Source organism: Nyctibius grandis, chromosome 1 (genome assembly GCF_013368605.1).
Source record: "Nyctibius grandis isolate bNycGra1 chromosome 1, bNycGra1.pri, whole genome shotgun sequence".
Lineage (NCBI taxonomy): Eukaryota > Metazoa > Chordata > Aves > Nyctibiiformes > Nyctibiidae > Nyctibius > Nyctibius grandis.
The window spans coordinates 31953416-31977178 of NC_090658.1; the positions used below are offsets into that span (position 1 = coordinate 31953416).

The 23763-nt window shown below is 36.1% G+C and overlaps 1 protein-coding gene across 1 annotated transcript in view; it reads right to left on the reverse strand.

The window, feature by feature from the left end:
- Window positions 1–23763, reverse strand: part of BABAM2 (BRISC and BRCA1 A complex member 2) — a 176354-nt gene that overhangs the window by 77492 nt on the left and 75099 nt on the right. Inside the window, exon 7 of the mRNA XM_068416036.1 lies at window positions 1675–1784. Coding sequence (XP_068272137.1) covers window positions 1675–1784 — 110 coding nt within the window. The remainder of the gene's footprint in view (window positions 1–1674; window positions 1785–23763) is intronic.

Here is a 23763-nt window from a genome sequence, read left to right on the forward strand (position 1 = left end):
CTCACAAATGCATGAGGACAGATTGAGTTATACGAGTGAAGTACCTCTACTTTGATACACAGATAACGTGACAAGGTGTGGCATGGAACTCCAGGGTTTACTGGCATGATTTTAATATGACTACATAAGCTACAAATGACAAAGCCATAAATATGTCAGACATGTCAGATATGTACTAACACCACCCAAATACCTTTCTGCTATATTGCTCTACGTCACACATCTAAAATCAGATATTCTTTAGGGCACTGACAGAAAATGCAGCACTTGTAGGAAGACAAAGTGTTCCTTTATATTGCTATTCTGCTTGGTATCAAGAGGTTAACATCTTTCTAAATATACCATTGAAAGTGGGAAAATAAGCAATGTATTCATTGGCACATGGGTCACTTAGACAGACATACCTGAGTGGCCTGAAACACACTTAAGAATCAACAAGTGTCTAAAGCTGAAAATACAATGGAAACTAGTGACAGCCCATTTGCTTTTAACAGCAGCTGAGCAGAAGAATCCTTTGGAACATGGAACAATAATTACATGTTTGACTACAATTATTCTCTCAATTAATGCTGACAAAAAGTAGTGAATTGATAAAAAATATGGAAATGTAGCAGCTGCTAGATATATTGTGTGTGTGTTTGCATATGCATGTGTAACCTACATTTTCTTAAATAAAATATCTGGGAAGTCTTATGTCTTTATCTAAACCTAATCTTTGGGTTTGTTTTTTAAATTGCACCCTACAGTTTATCCAGACCAATGCTCTCTTGAGCAAAATGTCAAGATATCATGTTCCTTCACTCACACAAACTTTATCACTGAGTTATTACAAAACTGTGGTAGTCAGTATTTCCCATCTTTTGTTCTCTACCCAGAAGTGCCATCACCAGTTTAGAAGAAAGTCACTGCAGTATTAACCAGAAAAACAAAGCATCACTGAAACAACGCCAGACCAGCTTGACTGTTGTATACCTGAACAGCCTAATGCAGTTACTTTTTTGAAGCAGACATTACAAGATTGAGATACTGAAGGAAGGGAGGAGCATTAAGACATTCTTAATTCCAGAAATGGAAGAAGATAAATGTAATGAAAGTAGACTGATTTCTAATCCTTACTCTTCAATTTTAGGAGTAGAAATTAATTTCTCAACAAATCTGTTTGTCAACTGGTAAATAGATCAGTAAGGTTCAACAATCTTAAAATGAAATATTCAAATATTCTCCTGAAAAAGGTAACTTACTAAAGCTTCAACTTCCTAAAATACAGTTAATAAAGCCCTTTAGCTTCTACAACAATACTTTATTCAAATGTATTACATTTATACAGAGAACTTACCTCCCCAAAAGGAAAAGAAATTAAAGGCACTCAAAATATACTGCTACAGGAAAACATAGCATAGTTTTCATGGATGATGATGCTACAAGAATATAACATGTAACCAGTGATACTTTTCTTCATCCATATGTGATCCAGCCATAGATACAGAACTAGCTGAAAGAAGATTGTCATTTCTCCACCACACACATACTTGCAGTAATCATTATGACTTTAAGCAATTTAAAGCAACAGGATGGTATCGCCTAGCTGACATTTCACACATATATTAGTAAAAAAACTGAAACGTTCAGAGACGAAATAGAATGAACACTCCAGAAAAAAACTGTCTCACTCACTGTTCAATACGCGGGGAGAGATACAGCTTAGGAAAAACCTGAGTAGCTTCTGCATCCTCAAAACTAACGGAGAGAAGTGCAACATCTTCTCCAGGATCTTCATTCACATCCTGTACATAAAAAATAATAAATATAAAATGGCAAATAACAAACTGAGTACTTATAAGCTTACAAATAACAGCTAATAAGTCAAATACCAATTTATTTAGGAGATATCTAAGTGAGGAATCTAAAGTGTAAGCACTCAAAAACAGGTTGCAAATTTATTCTTACTATATTAGTATTTAAAAGATATACTGCCATGCTTAATTTCCTTTAAAGTATCAAAATAAAATTACCGTGTTAGCAAGTGTATAGTAGTGCAGCTCTTCTTCAATTAGCTGAACTACATATTTCTGTACAGATGCAGATTCATTTTTAAGAATTCTTGGTTTAACACTAACATCGGATGCATATGCCAAAGATTTTTAAAAATGTTATTATAATATCAATGAGTTATGACCACAGATTTTATAATTGTTATTTTTCAAAGTAGTATATGGTCCAAAATTTCTGCTGCATGCAACGCCTACTTCTCTTGTGGAAAAATGTTTTTGCGATCAGAAATTTGTATCTAGAAGTCATTGTCCCCAAGTCTCCAAGAAATTAAACCCATGCATTACTTTCAGCAAAGACTGCACACGCTATAAAAACTACTGTAAGAAAAAAAAAAATCCATGCTAAATATCATGACAGTTAATCTTAATGCATTCACAGTTGAAGCCTTCTTTGTATCAGAACAATCAGCTACAGTTTTGAGATCAGGTAGAACAAATTGTTTCTGGTTAGGACCTGACATCTCTCCAATTCATAAATCACATACAGTACGAACAAGTGTATTTTGGCTACACAGAACTTCATTTAGGCTCTTGACCTCTAGTTAGAAAGTAATGAGTTAGCAGTGCAGTCACCTTCATCGACAGCAAGTAATGTGGTGCCACTTGCTGCTCACAGAGAAGTCCTTTAACGTGTTTGTGCATATGTACATAGCAACTTGCCAAGATGCATTTGTTTTTATCCGTTTTGGAAAAATACGAGAGGAAATAGATAACCCAGCAGATATGTGCTCAAAGCAGGATCAACATGGTGCAGTGTGCCCTGGTATGCTCTGTCCCACAAGCAGCTGGGAGGAAGGAACCTGCAAACCACTTAAACATTGTTAGGAGATCCTGACCTATCTGGGGAGAAAAAAACTGAAGTGCCTGCTGAGTGGTTTCAGGAAGACAATCTCGTGCCATTTGAAGCTTTGGCAGGACTGAAACTGTTAACGTCCGGAGAGACTAACCGCATACCAGCTATTACGTGCAGAACACAACATGCCAAGGAACTTAGTGATAAGCTGCAGGGAAGAATGGGTCTTAAAAAAGCCTAATTGTCTTAGACGAAAAATGAGACAGAGCTGACAGTGTTTTCTTAAATTCTGCCTTGGTGTGCAGCTCACTTCTGACAGCTGAAAGAAAAGCGTACTTTTAGAAATGCCTGTAAAATGGTTACGAGCACACTATGGCTGGAAATCAGAATATGGTTTTAACCTGAAGCTGCAGGACAACACTCCATGTGAGTGGTGAGGACAAAAACTAGCTGCTGTCCTGTTGGGGTATGCTCAGTTTATGGATGGGACTATATGACATGGTTGCCTGTAACAGCAACACACGGGATCTCGTGACCCACAATGTTCCCTTCAGTGTTACGTTTCCAAGTGGTACTATCACCTATAGCAGAAGAACTGGCACCGATTACAAAACCTTTTTCAATGAGACAAACAACAACAAAAAACACCCAAGAGTGCAATCCCCCCCTCAACCTTTTCTCCAGTATTTCATATATTTCCATCATCAGGGAAAAAATTTAAATAAGGAACAGCTTTTACTCCTGAAGCTGAGTATGGCATTAACTGGCTTTTTCCCATTAATTTGCTAATTGTCAATCAAATGAAAAGAACTATTAAGACAGATTAAGCAGTAACGCTAACGATTAAAAAGATTTTATTTTAATGGGCATTCTTCAAGAGATGACCAGTACATATAATACATTCACCCATGTACGCATACAGTTCTTCTGAGACCATATTCTTTTGTTTGTAATTCTTTTCAAATAATCTGTTTTTACAGAATAGAACCTACATGCATTTTACAAGCTGCATGGACAAAACCAAACGTATTTAATCTTGTATTTAGTATTAGTGCTTAAGTTGATGTGCACACACAGACTGACATCATGCATAAGAACAGTTTCTAGAATAGCATCAAGGTACTTACTGATCAAAGAGAATCAAAACAAGTAAAAAAACAATCAACCCCAAAAGAGATCAGGTGAACACCACTACAGCATCCATTAACACATACAGTAATACTACATTCTATTTTTTACACTCACTAGTGGCTTCTTGAATATGAAGACTCATGCCAGGGAAAAAAAAAACACAACAACATAAATCATCCCATTATCTTTGCATGTTAAGCTGCAATAAGCTGATGTGCGCAGTAAGAGCAATAAACTGAGACATGTGATATTTTTCATTTACAAAAATAACAGACAACAAACACTACGGCAAGTACTGGTGCCAGCACAGCACTGCATTACATTCATGAAGCTACTGTTCAATGCACGTTTGAGTACAGAAAGTGGCATTCTTCTGTAACTACCACTTTTCAAATGGATGCATATTTTTGGCCAACATACCTGAGAAATGAAAATTGTAACTTAAAAAGATGCAAAAAATCAGCATTCCTGTAGGTTTTAAAAAGATGCAATGCAGGAACACCATGAAGTTGCTCAATGTTATTGCTCAGGTGGCCACAAATTTACGATGAAGTCCCTTTGTATCTGACACCATACTGTTTATTCCTTTCAGACTCTGTTGCTTTTATTTATGCAAGAATCTGCTTGTTGGAACTGCATTCAACCCTAGTATGTGTGTTACAACCGCCATTTATAAAACTAAACCAAAACCACGTCTTACAGATAAACTGTGGAAAGCTTTTCAACTAACAGACCTTTTTGATGTTGTCTGTGTCAGTCATAACTTAACTCCTTCAGTGATCTCTCTTCTTGTCATCTCTACCTGTTTAGTGACCAGGTGAGATGATGGATCCTTATATTACCAGGCAATGACATTTCCCCATAACAGGGGCTGAGATCCTTCCATTACACCGAAGTGTCCAAAGGCAAAGGTTGTTTTAATGCTTCTTATCAAACTGTGCCCGGGCAGTGTATTCCCCTTTCCCATTTCTGCATGCATATTGCTCTCAAAGAACAGGCCAGATTTAAACAGAGCAGCAAAGCAAAAATCACCTCTATTTTTATCTTTCAGTTGGCTTCAAAAGAGAGAGTGACATCCAATTGCTTTGGCAATATTATTTCCTTTTAGGAAAAAAAGAGGCTGTTGAACTAAAGTCACAACATATTTTTTAATACTTAAGTAGCCATCTTCTCATAATTTGTATTTAACTCACAACACTTAATGTTAGAGGATATTATTAAAAATTAATTTTATATTTAAGAAAAACTGATTTTGTAAAAATTAAGAATGGCAATTTTCTATAAATATTAGCATCCAAGGTTCGAACTGCCACATTAAAGTAAAATTTTATACTCACAGAACTTGTTCCACACAAGACTCTCTAGAAGGTATTATTAAAATGAACTTCCACCAAACAGAGAGCACATCCTGTGCCACAGGGATTTTGAGGTTTAAAAACTGAATGTTTGTAAAAATGTTTGAAACCATTAGTTAAGCATGTGATAATGCACACCTATTATTTTTTTCCACAACAGCCTCATGCTTGATAGTAAAAAAAAAAAACAAACCTCCAGCACACTGCAATGTAAAAGATCCAATACAGATTTTCAAGGTGTCTTTCCGCCATCTTGCTACCACATATTTCTTTTTTAAAAAAAATAATCTTTTCCTCATTTCAGAAAATGCCCATTCAAATCAAACAGGAAAAAAAATTGGTACACCATTTAACACTGAAAATAAATAGTTTTCTTTCTCAAGAACTGCAAGGGGTTTCCTATGTTTACAGAGTACTTTGCACAGTATGGACTGATCCTTGACTAAACTGCCAAAGTGCTGTGGAAATGGAAAATATACATAGCAAAGCAATGTGGTGAAAAAGGAAGAAAATAAAAAAAAACCTAAAGATTTTCAACCCATAGGCTTTTTTTCTATTGCAGAGACCTTCTAGCAATAACTTACAAGAATAAATAAAACTTTTTGCAAAGAAAAATATAAAGAGAAAGCTCATGGTATTTTATACTAATTCACCCTTTGTCCACTTAGCCAGTGCAGAGGAAAGGTTCAACTAGTACGTATTTTTGAAACTCAAGAACAAGAGGCCATGTGAAAATACAAATGCAGCACAGAACAGATGAAAATGGAAGGCTGAAGGCATTTAGAATTTTTTTTCCCCAAAAAAACTCCAGAAAAAGACTTCAGGTATCACAAGACTCCAAAGTAAAACTTAAAATGCTACTTCTAATTGTATCAGCACTGTCTAAACAAACATTTGTTAGTTTTCATTCATATCAGTCAAAATTTACACTGAAATGCACGCTTCCATGTTTACAGCTGCTCCCTTTGAAAAATAGTTAATCTTTTTACAAAGTCACTATGAATTGTTTATGAAAGTTATTGTCAAAACCACTTTAAATACACCATCCAAACGGCATTGTTTTCTCGTGTCCTACCTACTGTAATTGAAAACTGGGAATTTACTGGAACTGACAATTTATTATGAGTCAGATGGTTGATAGCCAGTCCAACCAAAACATCTGCTCCACACAGTCACAACTGCTATAACCCATTTCCTCTTGTGCCTGGAGTCCAACCAAGTTGTACATTACAGTTCCTTTTCCTTAAAGATGCAGACTCTGGAAAATCAGTTACTACCTTTTCTTAGTTATCAACAAAGAATCGCCTTGCAACTTCTGATTATTCTTTCAAGAGGAGGTATTTCTCTATGTGGCATGCAAGTGTGATTCCCTGCACCAAACAGCAACACACAAAGCAGTAAGTGACTGCAGGCTTATCCCAGGCAGTGGAGGACCTGTCTTTCCATGGAAGACTTGAGAGGTAAGGGGCATAAGACTAGGGGAAAAGACCCTGCAATGGGCTGATGTATAAACTGAGGACCTGGGATTAGGAATCCAGTTTAGTGACATTAACTGTAAAGCAAGAATGAGAGGAAAAGAAATTCAAAATTTGGTAGAAAGGACGCGTGGGAAGAGTACTGGCATGCTTTGAGGAGGACAAGCAGCTTCTGGCCTGGGAAATGGTAGGAAATGAGACAAGGGAGCAGGACTTCTGGTAGTGCTGTTAAGTTTGTACCTTACGTACAAACAAAATTGGTTTGGAGACAAAAGTGAGATAAGAAAAAGCACACAAACTGTTCAACCTACTGGACGTTCCTTTGGGTAAGGAGATGACATAGAGGTGACTGATGTTGTAGAAGCCTCCAGACTGTATGGTCAGGCCAAATCTGCTTCAGAAAGTTCCCAGCTGACCATTCCTACCTCTTCCTGGAGGTTTCTGACCTCTTTGACTCTTACAACTGCTAAATAACTGTCTTTGTGATATGACTGTAATTGAGGGGATGGAAAGCTCCAGCAAATGGGAAGGGATTGCTTAAAATAATATAAGTGAAGGATAAATCCAATTAACAACTTGTGTAATGTGATGGAGGTTGGGGGGAAGGTGGAATAGAAAGGCATAATATGGATGAGAACATGGAGGACTGAGTCAGCATTGATCTTGCCACCTTCAGCCAGCTTATGACAAGTGAAAGTGTTTAAACAGACACTTACTTGACTGTGGGTAACCTCTCAGCCCTACGAAGTCAGTCAGATTCACAGAAGTTGAGTGTGAAATTTGTATTTCAGGATCCCTTCTGGAGAAAAAAGGTCTCCAGAGGAGAAATGCATGAGAATAACATGCATTCAGAAAGGTAATTTATCTTACGGTAAAACTTAACCCATGTAATTTTGCATGATACATACCTGTAATGGAACCATACTTATTAACAACTGATCAGAGAAGTGAACCACAGAATTTGTTTTTTTAAAGCTGAAATGTGAATTGCAGCAGAGAAGAATACACAACACTATTTACTTCATTAGTACTAACAGGCTACTTGCATCACAATGGTTACCAAAGTTTGGCCTTTTCTCTCCAAATGACAGCATGCAATAATGTGAAAAACAACTGTCAAATAAAGCACAAGCAACTCGTATCCTTACTGCGTAGCAGTTTCACTAGACAGCTTTGATACAAGCAGTTACATGTTCTCCCACCTTCTTCTAAATCTAATGTTTTTTATTAAATAGAAAAACTAGGGCAAAGCAGGCTAAGGAATGTGAAGTAGCAAACAAGACCCAGAAATCTGCTTCACTCTAGGGAGAATATGTAATTATTCCAGGAAATTGTTTCTCCTGTCTTCCAGGAAACCCACCAGGTCTGATCAAGGAATGCTGATTCTTTGAATAGGATCTTTAATTAAAACAAAGGCAGTTACCTTGTGTGCACTGCCCATGGCATCGCAGTGTTACAAACACAGCCCCTCTCCCAAGGTAATGCAGCAAAACACTCGCCTCAGTCTGGGCAAAAAGCGCATTTGAGCCCAGCGTAATTCCTATTTTAAAAGTTACGAGAAAATCATAGTCTGGGAACAACTTTGCAGAATCTGAAGAGCTTGCTTATAGGATAAGATACTGAGTTTTCTTCATTAAAACAAATTTAAATAAGTATCTACTAAACATTAAAAAAGTATCAGCAAGACCTCCAAGTATACCATTGGGCAACAGCAACTGAACACGAAAACACAGTATTTTCTTTAAGTGTGAGTAACATCCCGGGGTTTTGTTTTCAGACTTTCACATAAAAATATATTGTGCTTCTTTAAATCAAAACCCTGAGATCTGTTATGCCTATGCCATTTTCTTTTATTATGGTCATGGTAATGAATCACAGCTTTCACAATATGAGTGACTGTCAGAGTTAGGTAAAAAACGCTGTTAGGAAAAGCATAAGAAAAAATAAATGGTTAAAAAGAAAGAATAACATTCTTGTCCACGAAAATACATGTTAGATTCACAACTTTAAAGATTAATGTCATTTAAGTGGATAAAGTTAATTTAGTTTGACAGCAGAAAAAGTTGTGGTGACACGACACTTTCACCACAACAATACTGTTTGCTTAGGTCTGAAAAACACAATCTCAGAAAATAAGGCAGATTTCTTCAAAGGTCAAAACCACATTTTGGCAAGTTTGGGGCTCAAATTTTAAATAAATAACCTAGGTGTGGCACAGTCTAAAATTAATATTAGGTGCAGTCAAAAATTATTATTTCTGAACTGATTCCAAGTGAGTTAAAATGTATATAAAATGAGTATGTAGAAACAAGAGCTACAAAGTACATTTGCAAGAGAGGATCATTCCATCACATTGACTGAATCTTTCTAAGTCCTCACCAAATAACTGTATTTATTAGCTCTGTTTTAATGACACTACAGTAGCAGTCTCAGACCTGATTTTTCCATATATTCACAAAAAAGTGCTTTTGTTTCCTTGGACCCCAATTTATCCAACATTACAGAGAGCTCCTTAATTTTTGTTTTGTTTACTTCTAACCTGATTTCTAAGCAGACTGTATAAGTTTTAATGGTAAAACTGTAGTGTTTTATTAAAAAAGTATGCTAACTTGAAAGATGCCCCTATTACTCTAAGTTTTCTAGGCAGGAAAGAGGTGCCAACACCACTGTACCTTTCCTAAAACCTCAAGCAAAGCAATCCCCTGTCTCCGCCAGCACCAGCTGATAACGGGACACACAAAATGTTTGGAGACTTCAAAGCTTAGTTTTTAGAGCTCACCTTGCCTGTTCTTAAACAGTGAGCCACAGCAACATTCACTCAGACCAAGCTAATGTTGCTATGTCTTGACAAACAACTTTTTGTCTTTAAATCAAAAGCCCCACCAAAACAATTCTCAAAAATCCAGATCTTATTTTTACTACCAACAAATATTGCAATCAGGTACTTTTCTGGCATCAGTGGTGCTACTGGTGGAACAAAGGACAGTACAACCTGAGCAACAGTGTGAGAATCCAGCTGAAAGAATAAGACTGAAAATCTAAATGTTTCCTTATAAGCACATATCCTAGACAAATGACTGTTTAAACCTCAGTTGTAAACAATCATCGACTTTTTTACAAAAAGGTTGTATATATGGTAAACATGCTCTGAGTACCTTAAAAAGTCTTGTTAGAAAGTTATGGGTAAACAACAAGCAAAGGACAAGTAGTATTAAAATTAATACTTGGGACTAATAACACTGGCATCCTAAATCAGGAATAATTTGGGGACAGCAAGGCAAAGAGAGTGAAGGAGGCGGCAGCTTTACCTAGTTCTTCTGGGCTTTGCATGCTAGTAACAGACATGCTGATTCTGGGCAAACACTACATTCAGTTGTATGTATTTATATTTGTGTATGTGTGTACAGCACATGGGGGACTCATTTTTACCAGTGTTTTAGATGTTCTCTATTTAGAATTTTCATTTGAAATTATCAATAATGGAGACTCAAGATTTATGTAGTGATATAATTAATTCTAGGACTGTCAGGGTTCAGGCACTCTCTATATTACCTTGCCATGTGCCAAGATACTTCCTTGCTAACAACAGTCACTAAACAACAATTCTTTCACACTTACCTCTGCGTTGTTATCTACTTTTTACACTTTGAATACTGAGAAGAAGTGTGCTAGGAACTAAAAACGTAGATCAATACCCACCCTTTAAAGGACTGTCATGTCCAAAGACCATGAGACAAGAACTTTTTCTTTATATGTATGTATAGTCTATGTATATATATACATAGTCTGAATTACTTGAAACAATATAAAGTGGATTTACAACATTTCCAAATGTAAAAATATACCTTGAATGCTCTCAGAAACAAGCAAATATAAATAAAAAACCCCACAAAATACTTTTGATTTAGATGACTTATGACAGGTCACCTCCATGTAGTTTCCTTCTCTATAAATCTCCCAAAGCTATCAAGCTGCTTCCTCAACATGTAGTTATGATCCTTTTTTTAATGTAAGCCCTACATTTTTAAGCTTGCTTTCCCAGATTACGATCTGGGGACATGGGTAACTTTGAATTCAAATCCTTCACAAGGATTTCACTGAGACTTGAATCTCTCCAGCCAACTCTTCAGACGACTGGACTGTAATTTATTCAGAAAGCAATATTTGCATTCTTCTCCCCCATTTTACTGATTTCCCATCTCTTTAAAAATAGTAATGTCATGGCAGAGGCCAAAGAGCAATCATCTCATAGAATCATAGAATGTTAGGGGTTGGAAGGGACCTCTGCAGATCATCGAGTCCAACCCCCCTGCCAGAGCAGGACCAATCTAGGGCAGGTTACTCAGGAATGCATCCAGACTGGTCTTGAAAGTCTCCAGAGAAGGAGACTCCACAACCTCTCTGGGGAGCTTGTTCCAGTGCTCTGTAACCCTTACAGTAAAGAAGCTCTTCCTCATGTTGAGGTTGAACTTCCTGTGCTCTAGCTTGCGTCCATTGCCCCTTGTCCTATCGCAGTGCACAAGTGAAAAGAGGTTGCACCTTTTCTCGTGACACCCAGCCCTCATATCCAGTGGAAATACCCAGCCTTCATGTCCAGTGGAAAACAAGATCTGCTAATAAATGCCTGAGTACTTAACTAGAGTACAAACAGATCTTTAATACAGTTCAAAATAAAATCATTTTCCTGCCACACCAACCTTCTAATCACTAAATACAGATTTTCTACACACGGATATTTATATTTTATATATGTAAATTGACAAAACAAACAGATTAGTATAGGGCTCACAACAGAAAGAAGATTCAGAGGTAAGAATTATATTTGGGAAGACTATAATGCATACGTGCAAGTACGAATCCTAGGCAGAGAGCTGTTTTAGAAGGACAGCATGACACTAATGAGAGTATTTTTTTAAAGGAAATTAAATGGCTCATTGGTACAATTAACAAATCTCAAAAGAAAAAAAAAGAGTAAAAGTTAAAGTACAGTGAAAGAGACATCTATGACAAGTATTTCTGTAACCATGTTGTGGTTGGAAGTCAGCATAAGTGTTGATTTTTTAAATCAATCCAACTTTTTAAAAAAAGCTTTTTCCCCCACTCTCCACATATTCTTGTATGTTCCTGGTTCAGTGAATATCTCTACAGAATCAGAAATACTATAGATTACATGGGTCATAACAAGCATGCCAGAGTAAAGCCATATTCTGAGACAGATCTTCAGTGAACCAGGAAGTACCAACCAGATTTCACAGATGAAAAAGTGAATAATCAAAGTGTAAGGTAAAAACAAGCAACGTTACACTTGCTTAGTGCTCTTTCATCACTGCAGCTTAGTATTGCTGACCTCATTTAAAAATATGAAATATTTTCTTTTAACAGAAGGTGCAAATACTTAAAGCATTAACCGCTATGAGTTTAGTCAATTGCTGTTTCCTCAGAATAACATGAATGTTTATTATTAAAGTCCACAGCACTTCTGAGTCACAAACTGTTTATTATGCATTTCCATTCCAAGTGTATAATATTTCTATTTCTTTTTGAGAGAACTCTATTATCCCTTTGTCCCATTATTACATTTATGTCTACAAGATCTTAAAGGAGTGTGTGTTTGTGTGGGGCATTTTCTGCTTTGTACAAAGAATATGCAAGCTCCAGCATCCTGTCCCCTTGATCCCTATTTACAAACATTCATCATTCCAACAAACAACATGCTCGGTGTAATCATGCACACAAGTGTATATGTGTACAGTTGTCATGAAGAGTAACAACCTATTACTGTTAAAAAAAAAAAGTTCTTCCAGTAAGAAGAGAAACAGCTTTTTTTCTCGCATTTGTGTGAAGGTGGATCCTGCTACAGGTGTTAAGCAGGATGCTGGAATGAGGGATAAAAGCTGTATTAGTCAAAAATGATTATGATATTGGTCTCTCAAGAGTTCACAGCTCTACTGGTATGTAAATCAGCTGCATAATGTGAGGAAAAAGTAACAGGGATAGTCTTTGCTCTATATATAATAAAAAAGTCACATTCTGTGACATTCTCTGTCAAGAGAGGTCTCTGGAACTTATAGTGTGAGACAGTAACTCTTGTACTTCAGTGTACTGCTCATGTTAAGGTTGACTCATCTGTTGTTTACCTTGCCCAAGACAGTGCCTGAAACACAAGGTGTCCAACTCAGATGTGGTCCCAAAGAATTAAAGTAGTAGTTGCTAGAATAATGTATCACATATTTCCAGATGAAAGACTAGTTCCATCACTGAGATTTCGCTCATTACTGACTCAGAAAAGATCACCAGATCTTTTCCCCTATCTGTTCCATTAGTGCATCCATCACAAACTTGGAATAAAGAATTTTGAGAAGCATTGTTAAACTCTTTTACAGCACGTAGAGTTGTGTTTTAATGAAAAAGATGGAGGTTCAAAGGCTACTAATATTGTACTGCCCTTGAATTTGCAAAGTCTTTCATGACACCTTCTCTCTCATATCATCTGTTCAAAGGTTCAAGGGATAATTTTTGGCAAACCTAATCCAACTTTTAGTGCTTTCACAAGGCCTGAAATTACTCACACATGCTCAACAGCTTCAGCACAGCATCCCAGCATGTGCAAATCAACATAGCAGAACACTCTCTCTTCTTGGTCAGATATTCAGCTTTCTGTCCATAAAACTGAGCATTATTTTCTTCAGCAAGGATGACGATGTCATGACATACGAGCAAGACTTGGATTGTGACAACAAAATTCGAATTGGAAGTTTCTTACCCTGTCCTATAGGAGAAAGCATTTGACAGTTTTATTTTCCTTTTTTTCCCTCCTTTTTTTTTCCTTTGAAACAGTGAATTTAAGAAATTAAAGACTAAATTATTTTCAGAAGTTTCCTGAAATAATGCAAGTTCGATGTTCAAACTTCACAAGTGATTGGATTTGCTGGACGGCTATTCACCGGGTTCCACCCTGCTGTTATGAACAGTTACGAGTGGACTGACAGACAGTTACTGTTCTACTTCCCACTTCTTCATGAACCTCAGTTTCCCTACAGGCATCAGTTTCAAAAGAATGTAGTCCTTCATTTGTGTGGCATATCTACACCTATAGTGGGATCCACTATGATACTTCCCTGGGGACAAAAAACTAAGAATTTAAAAAAGAGCTTAATAAAAGTGCAGATTTGGAAATCACTTTAAAAATAAAATAGCATAAGAAAATCAAAGTAACTGCCAGAAAACAAATGAGAAGACAATACTTAAGACGTCATCATCAAAAAAAAAACAGATTAAAAACAGTGATGTTAAATCGCAATATTTAAACTCCTATGTACAAGCTGCAAGTCTGAAACTATCAAGCCTTTTCTACTAAGAAGCTACTTATGAAACAGTTGTGTTTATCAGTGACAAAACTGTAGTCAATAGCATTTTAAGGATCAAGGGAGAGGGAAGATTCAAGTCACATGCATTCTGGGAATTCTCTAAAATTGCCAAATTCAGGTCAATTTTTCTAATTAATCTTTCCACCATCAGTAACTTGCTTTTTTCAAGCCTATGTAAAATTGCTTCTACTGTCTTTATCTCTCATGTGCAAAATTTCCTCTTTTTTTTACTTTATGGTGTTTATCTAGGAATAAAATGTGTCTCATCTTTTACTTCTGGGGTCCAAACATAATGGTAGAAGCCTATCCTATCTTGCTATTTTCCGAATATTAAGAATAGTTGAAATTTTGGCCCACTGTTTTCACTTTGTATGCTGCACCTCCACAGCAGTCACAGAAGAAAACCATCTACATGCACATTCTGCCCCAAAACCACCTAATACATCAATTTCTACTTCTTTGGAAACAGAAAATAAAGATATTATGGAATGAGAATGGTTGATGAAAATATTTTAAGCTAGATATCACGTCTAGCTTCAAATAAAAAGGCTGAGAAGCACTGCTTTAACCATAAACATAGTTCAAGTTTTAGCCATGAGATAAAGCTGTCTAAAAGCCCACTCTAATTAAGACTGAATACATTAAACAAAACCACTAACTAGTGGCAATATGTTGTTTTTAAGATCTAACAGGAGACTGCCTCTTCGTAGAGTCATCACTGAAATAGCATACAATGAAACAACATCACATAGGGAATCCCAGAAACAGTTCTACAGTGAGGTCTTGTAAAGTATTAGGAAACATGAAAATTTACCAAGTAAAACTGTGAACACAGTACCAGAAATAGGCTGTGTATTTCAACAAAAAATTAAGGAGCTATCCACGGAGCATGTGAATATTTTTTTTTGGTCACCACAATAAAAGCAACTGCTAGGCATTGATACTGAAATCCAATACCATCTGACTTTTATTTTACAGCTATGCAGACAACAGATCTTCCTTTGTATTAACTTCACAGTACTGTAGACTATATAGCCATGGGATTAAACTAAAAATTCTGCTAGTGAAGCGATAGCCATATGTTTCTGTCATGTGCAGTTCATTAGCAATATAACAACTCCCGTTTAAATGACAGTTATAACTGACCTGACTTTTTCAACTAAATCTTGTCTACATTTTCACTGATATTTGTAAAAGCAAGGACAAACGGTCAATTTAATGATTTATTTCAAAAACTGTTATAAATTTATGGTTACACTCAATACTTACCCAGTCTTTAAATCCAATAAAGGTCACCGTAATCCTAGCATCACTGAAAACAGTAAATCTAGGAGAACAAATCAGTCTTCAACTAGAAATACAACCTTAACTCAGATTGGTTTAATTTTATAATCTAAATACAGCTCCATAGAGTTACATACACTGGGAATGGATCCTCAGTTTTAGTTCTGCTGGGTACTTCTTTCAAAGGTGTAGCTGTTTGCTACAATAAAATTTATAGTATTTTGCTTAGATTAGTTTCAAACCATTCAAGAAACAGCACTAACTGCAACCCATGGTAAAGTGCCCCACAGCTGAGTATGTCAAAAGATAGTATTTCAAGAGAAGATATGCCAATTTATTAATCTTCACCTTTCTTTGCACCATGTTATCACCACGATGATAAGCTCCTTAGATATACCCATGGCATATGCAGGTGCACATACACTTATGTACGTATACAGGTTCTTTTAAAAGTTATGCTCTAGTTACCAGATGGTCACTGCAGTAATTAGCTTAAATGAAACACAAGTGAAGATCCTTCTATCCTCTCCTTTTTTTTGCTATTTCATTTGGGATCCACACTACAGTCTTGACAACTTCTGACCTTTCAACCCAGACAGTTATGGGCATGAGTGCCATGAACACAAACTTCCCATTAACTATGAAACTCAAGACTTTTCCCTCTCCATACAGCATCATTAACTGCTTGGTCCACAACAGAAGCTACTCCTTCCTCTACTTATGCTTGGCACCACAGCAATGTCCAGAAAGCTGTGTCTGGATCAAGCCTTCATTTCTCTTGATAGGTCCCCAGACTCTCTGAGTAGTATTAAATAGAAATTGTTAAATATTCTTTGGAAATAACCCCTGTCCTGGCTCTCTGTGTGCATGTGCTTTATAGCCCCTATACTCTAAGTCAATCAATACAAAAACTTCTAGAGTCTTCCAGTTTTCCAACAGGACTACTTCTGAAACTGCTTTTCAGCTGGGCTTTAACACTCTCCCAATTTTATCAATTGCTATACTTATACTTACATAAAAAGAAACTCTCAATATTTTCCTTCTCTTCTCTAAAGAAATTATGCCATTTCCTTTTTTATCTTCCTCCACATTCAATTCCTCACTATACTAAACTACCTGAAGGACGTCATAGAGGTTTTTTGTTTGGTTTGTGGGTTGTCTTTTTTAATAAATTTTTTATTTTATTTCTATGGCATATGTGATCCTTCTGGGAACAGAAGTTTCAATTGCTTGAGTCCCTTCAACCTGCAATACAAGCTGATTACTTAAACACATCTGTCTTGGTTTTTACTCAGAACAACTGCACTTACTTGACCCTATTTTGTCTTAAGGCTACCCTGTGTCCAAACAGATGTGCTTATGGTAACTGGTTGCTTGTTTGTTTTTAATAAATATAGAACAGATATCCTTTTCCACTAGGACTAGTCAACACCTACAGACATGTATCTATTTTCTTCTCCCTAAACTTTTACTTCAGTCATTCTGAGAGCAGTTTAAACCCCACTGTATTAAACAAGGATAAGAGTGTTCCCACATGAAGAAATATTCTCTGCAGGTATTTTCGTATCTATGAAATTGGTTTCCAAGATGCTTTACATTAAAACTTTAATCTTCACAAGATTACTATAATTATTAGTTACACTGTAATAACTGGTTTTGTGGCAACCACGTGTTTGATGCTCTATTGTTAAAAGAGGAGCAGTCCCTTTTATAAGTCTTTACTATCTGGAAGGTAGATGTATAAAGATACCAGGAAAGGCCAGAGACAAAACTAAACATCCCAATTTTTTTCCTGATGTTTGTTTGCTTTGTATTGTAATTAACTGATTTTTTTATAGCTCTCCCAACAAATCATCTTAGAACAACAAAAGGAACTAACTGAAGGGCATTCTTTGCCATAGCCAGTTTCACTCTGGAACATTCTGATATGCGAGGTACAGTTATTCGAGAAAAGGGGAGAACAGAACAGACATCCTTGGACAATATAATCACTGATGCCTCTTTCCTTTGGAAACCAAGCTAAAATCACAGCTAAACGAACACCGTGGTTTATCTGAAATTCTGAAATATTGTAGGTAAATCCTTGACCTAAAAAATGTATGAAGAATTCCTTCGTGGAAATGTGTTCAGAGGATGTCAGCAGTACACCATTCCTTCTAGAAGCTGTTTTTTCCAACTGAAAAGCCATTCTTGAGAAGGAAAAATGGAAGTCTACGTTGTTTTACAGGCAGATAGATGGCTGAGATGACTATGATGGGTACTTTCAGCAAGTCCATGATAAGCTGTACTTAAGGTTCAGTAAGCTTAGAAAGTGGAGGCTCAAGACTGACAGTGAAAAGACTGTTGGTTGTATAGCTCCTCAGAAAAAGTTATCCATTCACTTTCTCAGAAAGCAGGTTAAGACAAAAAATTGCCTTGATTTACAGGAAGGTTAAAAACAAGACAGGAGGTAAATCTGAACTGTAAAGGTTCAAAGTCTGTAAAAACTGCACTCCTCATGTGGGGGGGATCAGAATTAGATTCATTCTCCTTGACTGAAATTACTTTTGGAAACAGAAAAACTGGACAGCTATAAGGGAAGGAGAAATGAGAAAGAGTGGGCACAGGCATTTCTAACTTTCATCAGGCTATAATGTACTCCTTGAACAAAGCAGGTGAGGTCTTCTGCTTGTTGACGAAAACTAAGACAATGGCATTGAAAACTTTATTTCATACCTCCTTCTGTTGGTGAACACCCATCCGCTTAGAACATTCGCTGTCAGACTGTGGCAAAGGTGCTACACTTTATCTTTCATAGAGTAAACAACCGTCTCTTCTTTGTTTCAGTTAAAATAAAATATTTCAGTGCACTGTCTGTTAACACGAATAATATAATCATTTCTTCAATTCTAACACTTCAGTTTCACTATGCTTACATGAAGAGACCTTTCTCTAAATGCCCATACTTCGTGACCTGCTAACTTGACTATACAAAAACCACTGGTGGACTAATTGGCAAGAACACAAAAACGTGTTTCCTTTGAAGATCATAGATTAGATTTTGAAACAGGTGAATAAGAGGAAATATTCTGTTGAGTCTTCATGTTACAGAAGCTCATTTCTATGTATAGTCCATGAATTTCCCATTAATTTCCTATGAAATATGAAGAGATGTCACTCTTGTTCTATCATATTTTCATTTAATAAATTATAGGTAAAATGCATTATGCAGGACAACGAATCGGACCACAACTTACTGTCATGACATGGTAGATAAGTCACATAATGCACTGGCTCTTATGAATATTTTTCATGTATTCTGTAATGCTCATGATCAACTCCTTCAGCTAAAAAAAGGTTTATTCTTAGAAGAATACATACATTCCCAGTGACCTAAACACTGTTCTTTAATCTAACACAGTAAAATTATTATTAATGCAAAGTCCAATAGGAGATCCTTTTTCTTGGCTGTAATTCTCCAGGGAACTTAGGTAATGGAATCAAAAACCTGAGCTTTAAACAGGTGATGGCACAAACGTAGCTGCAGTAACCAGAGCAAGCTTAAGCCATGTTGTAGTTACCTGGTGTCTGCTCACTAGACAGGGCTCATATCTTTTTATAAGCCTTAGGCAGATTGTGAATATGTATTTTTGTATTAATTCCCACTTAACAAAGTTGGATTTAATTAAACAAAATTAGGATGTTACAATCCTCACAAGATCTGAGATGTAATATTATTCTAATGAAGAAGTTGAGTAGATATCTGCCAGCTTTGACAAAATCTCATTAGTGGATATAGCCTATAAAGTAAATACTGATCTTCAATTTCGCTTATGCTATAAATGATGACACTTCATATATTTTGAATTGGTGAAAAACTTCTGTCTGCCATAATATTTATCAAAACCTAACTTTTTTTTAGCCGGGAAACTTATCTAACATATTTCAGCATAATGGTATGTGGTCTGAGGGTACCCAGCTGTGATATTGAGAAAACTAAGTTACCCTCATTAATTATTTAAGAAAAAAACCCACTCAACAGGAAAGATAACAAACTTCTGACACCACTACCAATGATAAGGTATGCATGAGTAAGACTGATCTGCTTTGGGACCTACAGTGTTGTTCCACCAGAAAGACAGCACTTCATTCAGTTCTGAGTCTACAACCAGAAGATAAAACAGGTCTTGGACAATGTAGAGCTTCTCCAGGCATATAGAAATTCCAAGGACGTTGCAAAGAATACTGTAGGTATGATCAAGATACCCTCCCATACTACTTCTGAAAGTCAAGATGCCTTATTTATTATGCTTTCCACTCAAACAGATTAAGTAAACGAACTTCATAAAAAGAAGGTCTTGCTCCCACTGATGTAGTGGGGGCTTAGCAGGTTCCAGTTCAGAGCAGGTAAGGAAGAAAAATGCCACTGTCTTCAGAAGAGAAAGAAATACTGTGGCATTAATCAATGAGACCTCTGGTGTTAAAGGTTGAGCTCTGTGTTGAGAAAATTTGGCTAATGTAGAAGTAATCATGACAGGTTTTGCAATCTTGCCAGAGCTGATACTGAAGCTAACAGCAATCCAGACACTGGTAACAGGCAACTCAGCACCAGGACTACCAGTGCTTGTGGATTGGATAGTTGGTATCATAATAAAATTTCATAAATAATTTTCTTTCATGGAATGCTGGATTATGCATAGGGTAGCTAGAAGAAGACAGAAAGAACTGAGGCCATTCCTAAATTCAGGTTTGGTTTGATCAACCTGACACCACAACAGCTTGATTTGCCATTTACCCCTAAAGGCTTGAGTGCTTTACTTGTCAATGAAGGCAAGAAGAGAACAGCACTTAAGTCTCACCACTGAAAGTCTACTTAATTTTAATGTTACGTGAATTTGATGCATGCCATTGCTCACGTGGATAGATTATAACAGTCAGTATTGAACTGACATAAATAAGTTTTTACATAAAGCAGCACAAAAGCATTTGCAAGGTACTTATGCAAAACACTTGTAATCCTAAATTCATACACACACACATTTTAAGCTGCTGGTAGCAATTCAAACTACACTTAAAATTGATTAAAACAGTATTTAAAAGATATTCTATGACTAAAGCAAAACTTAATGTTTAAAACAATTATTTCAAGCCTTTTCAGCTTGGTTGAAATTAATAAAATTGCTCATTTCCTCTCTCCCTCCAACATTGCTACATCAAAGGATATTACTTCAAGATTTAAAAACATCTACTGAATGACAGCTCCTTAAATTGCATAAAGTTCAACCATAATAAACAAATACTCAAAGGCACAAAGATTAGCACAAGGAACAGCTTGTACTCACCTGTTAATAAATATCATACTAAATTTAGGTTGACAGCCACAACTAAATTAGCAGATAAAATAACTATTGTATTTGATACTCCATGGCTTAAAAATTACAACTACCAGAATCTATTTCTGTTCTGTCACTGTATGACTCTAGCAAAACTTCATAAACCAGTTTCCCAACTTTAAAATGTGGAGATTAATACATCTTATCAGTGATGTTACAGGGCTTAAGTCAGTATTTGTGAACTTTTAGATCCTGACTGCAAAGTTCTCAATCAATGCAGCGGAAAGGAAGCCTATTAATCTTAATTCCTTTAACTACCACCAATGACTTCATGAACAACAAAATATATTTCAAGTTGTAGAAGCATTTCCAGTATCAGACAGCTATCACTGTCAGCATACAATCCTTTTAATAGAAAAAGAATGAAAGAGTAATTTGTCTGATGAGCCAAATTTCAGCCTGATGCTTTTATAGGAGTAATAAATCGCTGAAACTGGATTCATAATATTGATGCAGAAATATTGAGACAAACTCAAAACTATTAACGGTGCAAAACACACCACTTCAAATGCTTTTACCTGTCTGAACCAGTTTTGCTGCTTTGACACACCCACAATTCTTGTATATATTTATCCCTCAAACACAGAACAAGCATATAACACAAAGCTGTCTTTATATATAATGCCATATAATTACCCTTCGTATTTCAGATGGTTTGAAAATCTATGTTTATGAATATGGTTCTCTGATCATGTTCCTGTTGACTTCAATGGGGGCAGAATACACCTCATGGAATGAAAAACTCAGTCGTCTCTTGACTGGCCAAACTCCACCAACTGAGCCCTTAGACCAGCCTTTCTATAAAAGCATCTGATATATTTTTTATAAAATTGCATGCAACTGGTTTCATAACAGGAGTCATAATACTTCTTGCCTTGATCACCTTCCAGGATCATAAACCTCTCCTTTTTTCTAACACAAACACAGGGAAATGAATCTACTAGCTAGTCCTTTCCCACAACATGAAGTGTAATGAATATTTCTTTGCAAAACAGGGAAGAAAACACACCAACCAAGATGTACACACTTGCTCTTCACTCCAGACAAAACATTGGTTTAAAGCTAGAAACCAACGACTTTTTGACAGTTGAGTATTCCTTGTTCCCAAATGCGTGATTCTCATTACTGAATAATCAGTTCTCTGATTAACTGTACTATTATTTTCAGTATTTGTACAAGAAAAAACTGAGAAGGAAGATTCAGTGAAGCCATATCATCATTCCAAAAAGTTATATGGCAATATTTGTTCCTTACTGTGTACTTCTCTATAAATATATTGCTTTGTAGGTGTACTGATTGAAATCTACATTTTAAATCTCACATTTGCAACGCATCTAACTTTCTACAAAACACTGTAGGAAAAATACAGCAGAAATAAGTAAACTTTACTGTCCTTCTCCCAGCCCTTTACAGAAAACAAAACAAAAAAAAAAGACAAGCACTCTTAGGAATCTTTTTACTGCTCTGAAATTACAAGCACATATTAGGGACACACACACTTATTCAAAAGTTGTCTACCTGCCTTTTCAGTACGTAAATGCTGCCAAACCACTGGAACTGCTGTACAACCAATAATTTGTTATAGAAAGACATTTAAGACTTCAATAAAGAAACACTACATCAATGTGAAATTGTATCTCATGAAGAAGTTTTACAATTTCCCCCCCCCCCATTTTATATATGAAAACCCAAGAGATTATGTGACTTGTCCTCTCAGCATCCCACTGAATCTTTTTAAGAACCTCTGTTGAAACCAAAACAGTATATAAAATTTGTGCTTCTAGGTCCTTCACGTCAAGATATAGTTTCATCACCGTAAGACATGGAAAGAGAAGACACTGATACTCTGCAACAGAAGCTTTAAAGATATTAGTGTGCTTTGTTTTTTTTTTATAGAATATCAGAAACTTTCAGAGTCTTTACAGTTAATGACATGTGTTGCATACTTATATACCAATCTGTGCATCACCTATGGAAACAAAAGGGACCACACTTTCCTCTTATTATGCTCAACAGTTTTGGCCACTAAAGGTGAGCCTGAGATTAAGATTTTTGTTAATACTGCTAAACTTAAAAAGGAAATACACTCTTAAAAATGGAATGCAAACTGAAGAGCATAAAAGTGGCTATTCACTTTTAAACTTCTTTTATGATTTCACGATCTTAAAACAAAATGTATCATTTTCCCACCATAAATAATATCAATGCCCAGGAATTTCTCCTCATTCTCAAAAGAAATACAAAACATACTGAAGAGCAATAAATAAACATTTTGCTAATGATTACGTTTGCACAACACCAGGATGGAACTGCTCTGAAAAACTCTTCTCTTCATATGCAAATTCCTGGAAACGCACAATTCCAAGTGCACACTTCCAAGTTCATTTATTTTTTCTTCATTTTATAGGTAAGCTTCTAAACACCCACAATTGGTAACAGTCTCTAGCTATGGGGGGGAGGTGGGTGGGGAATACCAAACCAAAACCAACCAGGCCTAATACCCAAAGAAAGATTTAGACAAATAGATTAAAAATAAGCAGGTGTCTAAAAATTAGCTTTTACGTTTCTGCTGTTAGACAAATTTGAATTTTAAATACATTATTCATCTACACCTAAAACATTTATCAGCAACAGTATGTAGTTCAGACTACTTCTTCCCCTGCCAACAAAATCTTTTTTCAGACACGGTATTCCTTCATGTACTATTTGGAGGGAAATACTTCTCTGCAATAAAAATTCCTTCTGCAGTTTTTTTCACTCCCTTCCAACTTACACCAAACAAGAAAGCATAACACACATCCTTTTATGGTTAAAAAGATCCTGACCAAGGTTCTTGATGTTCTTGGACAAGCAATGCCCACATTACCACAACATTTTCTTGACTTAACACAGTTTGAAGATGAGGATGAATGCCTTACATGCTCCAGGCTGAATA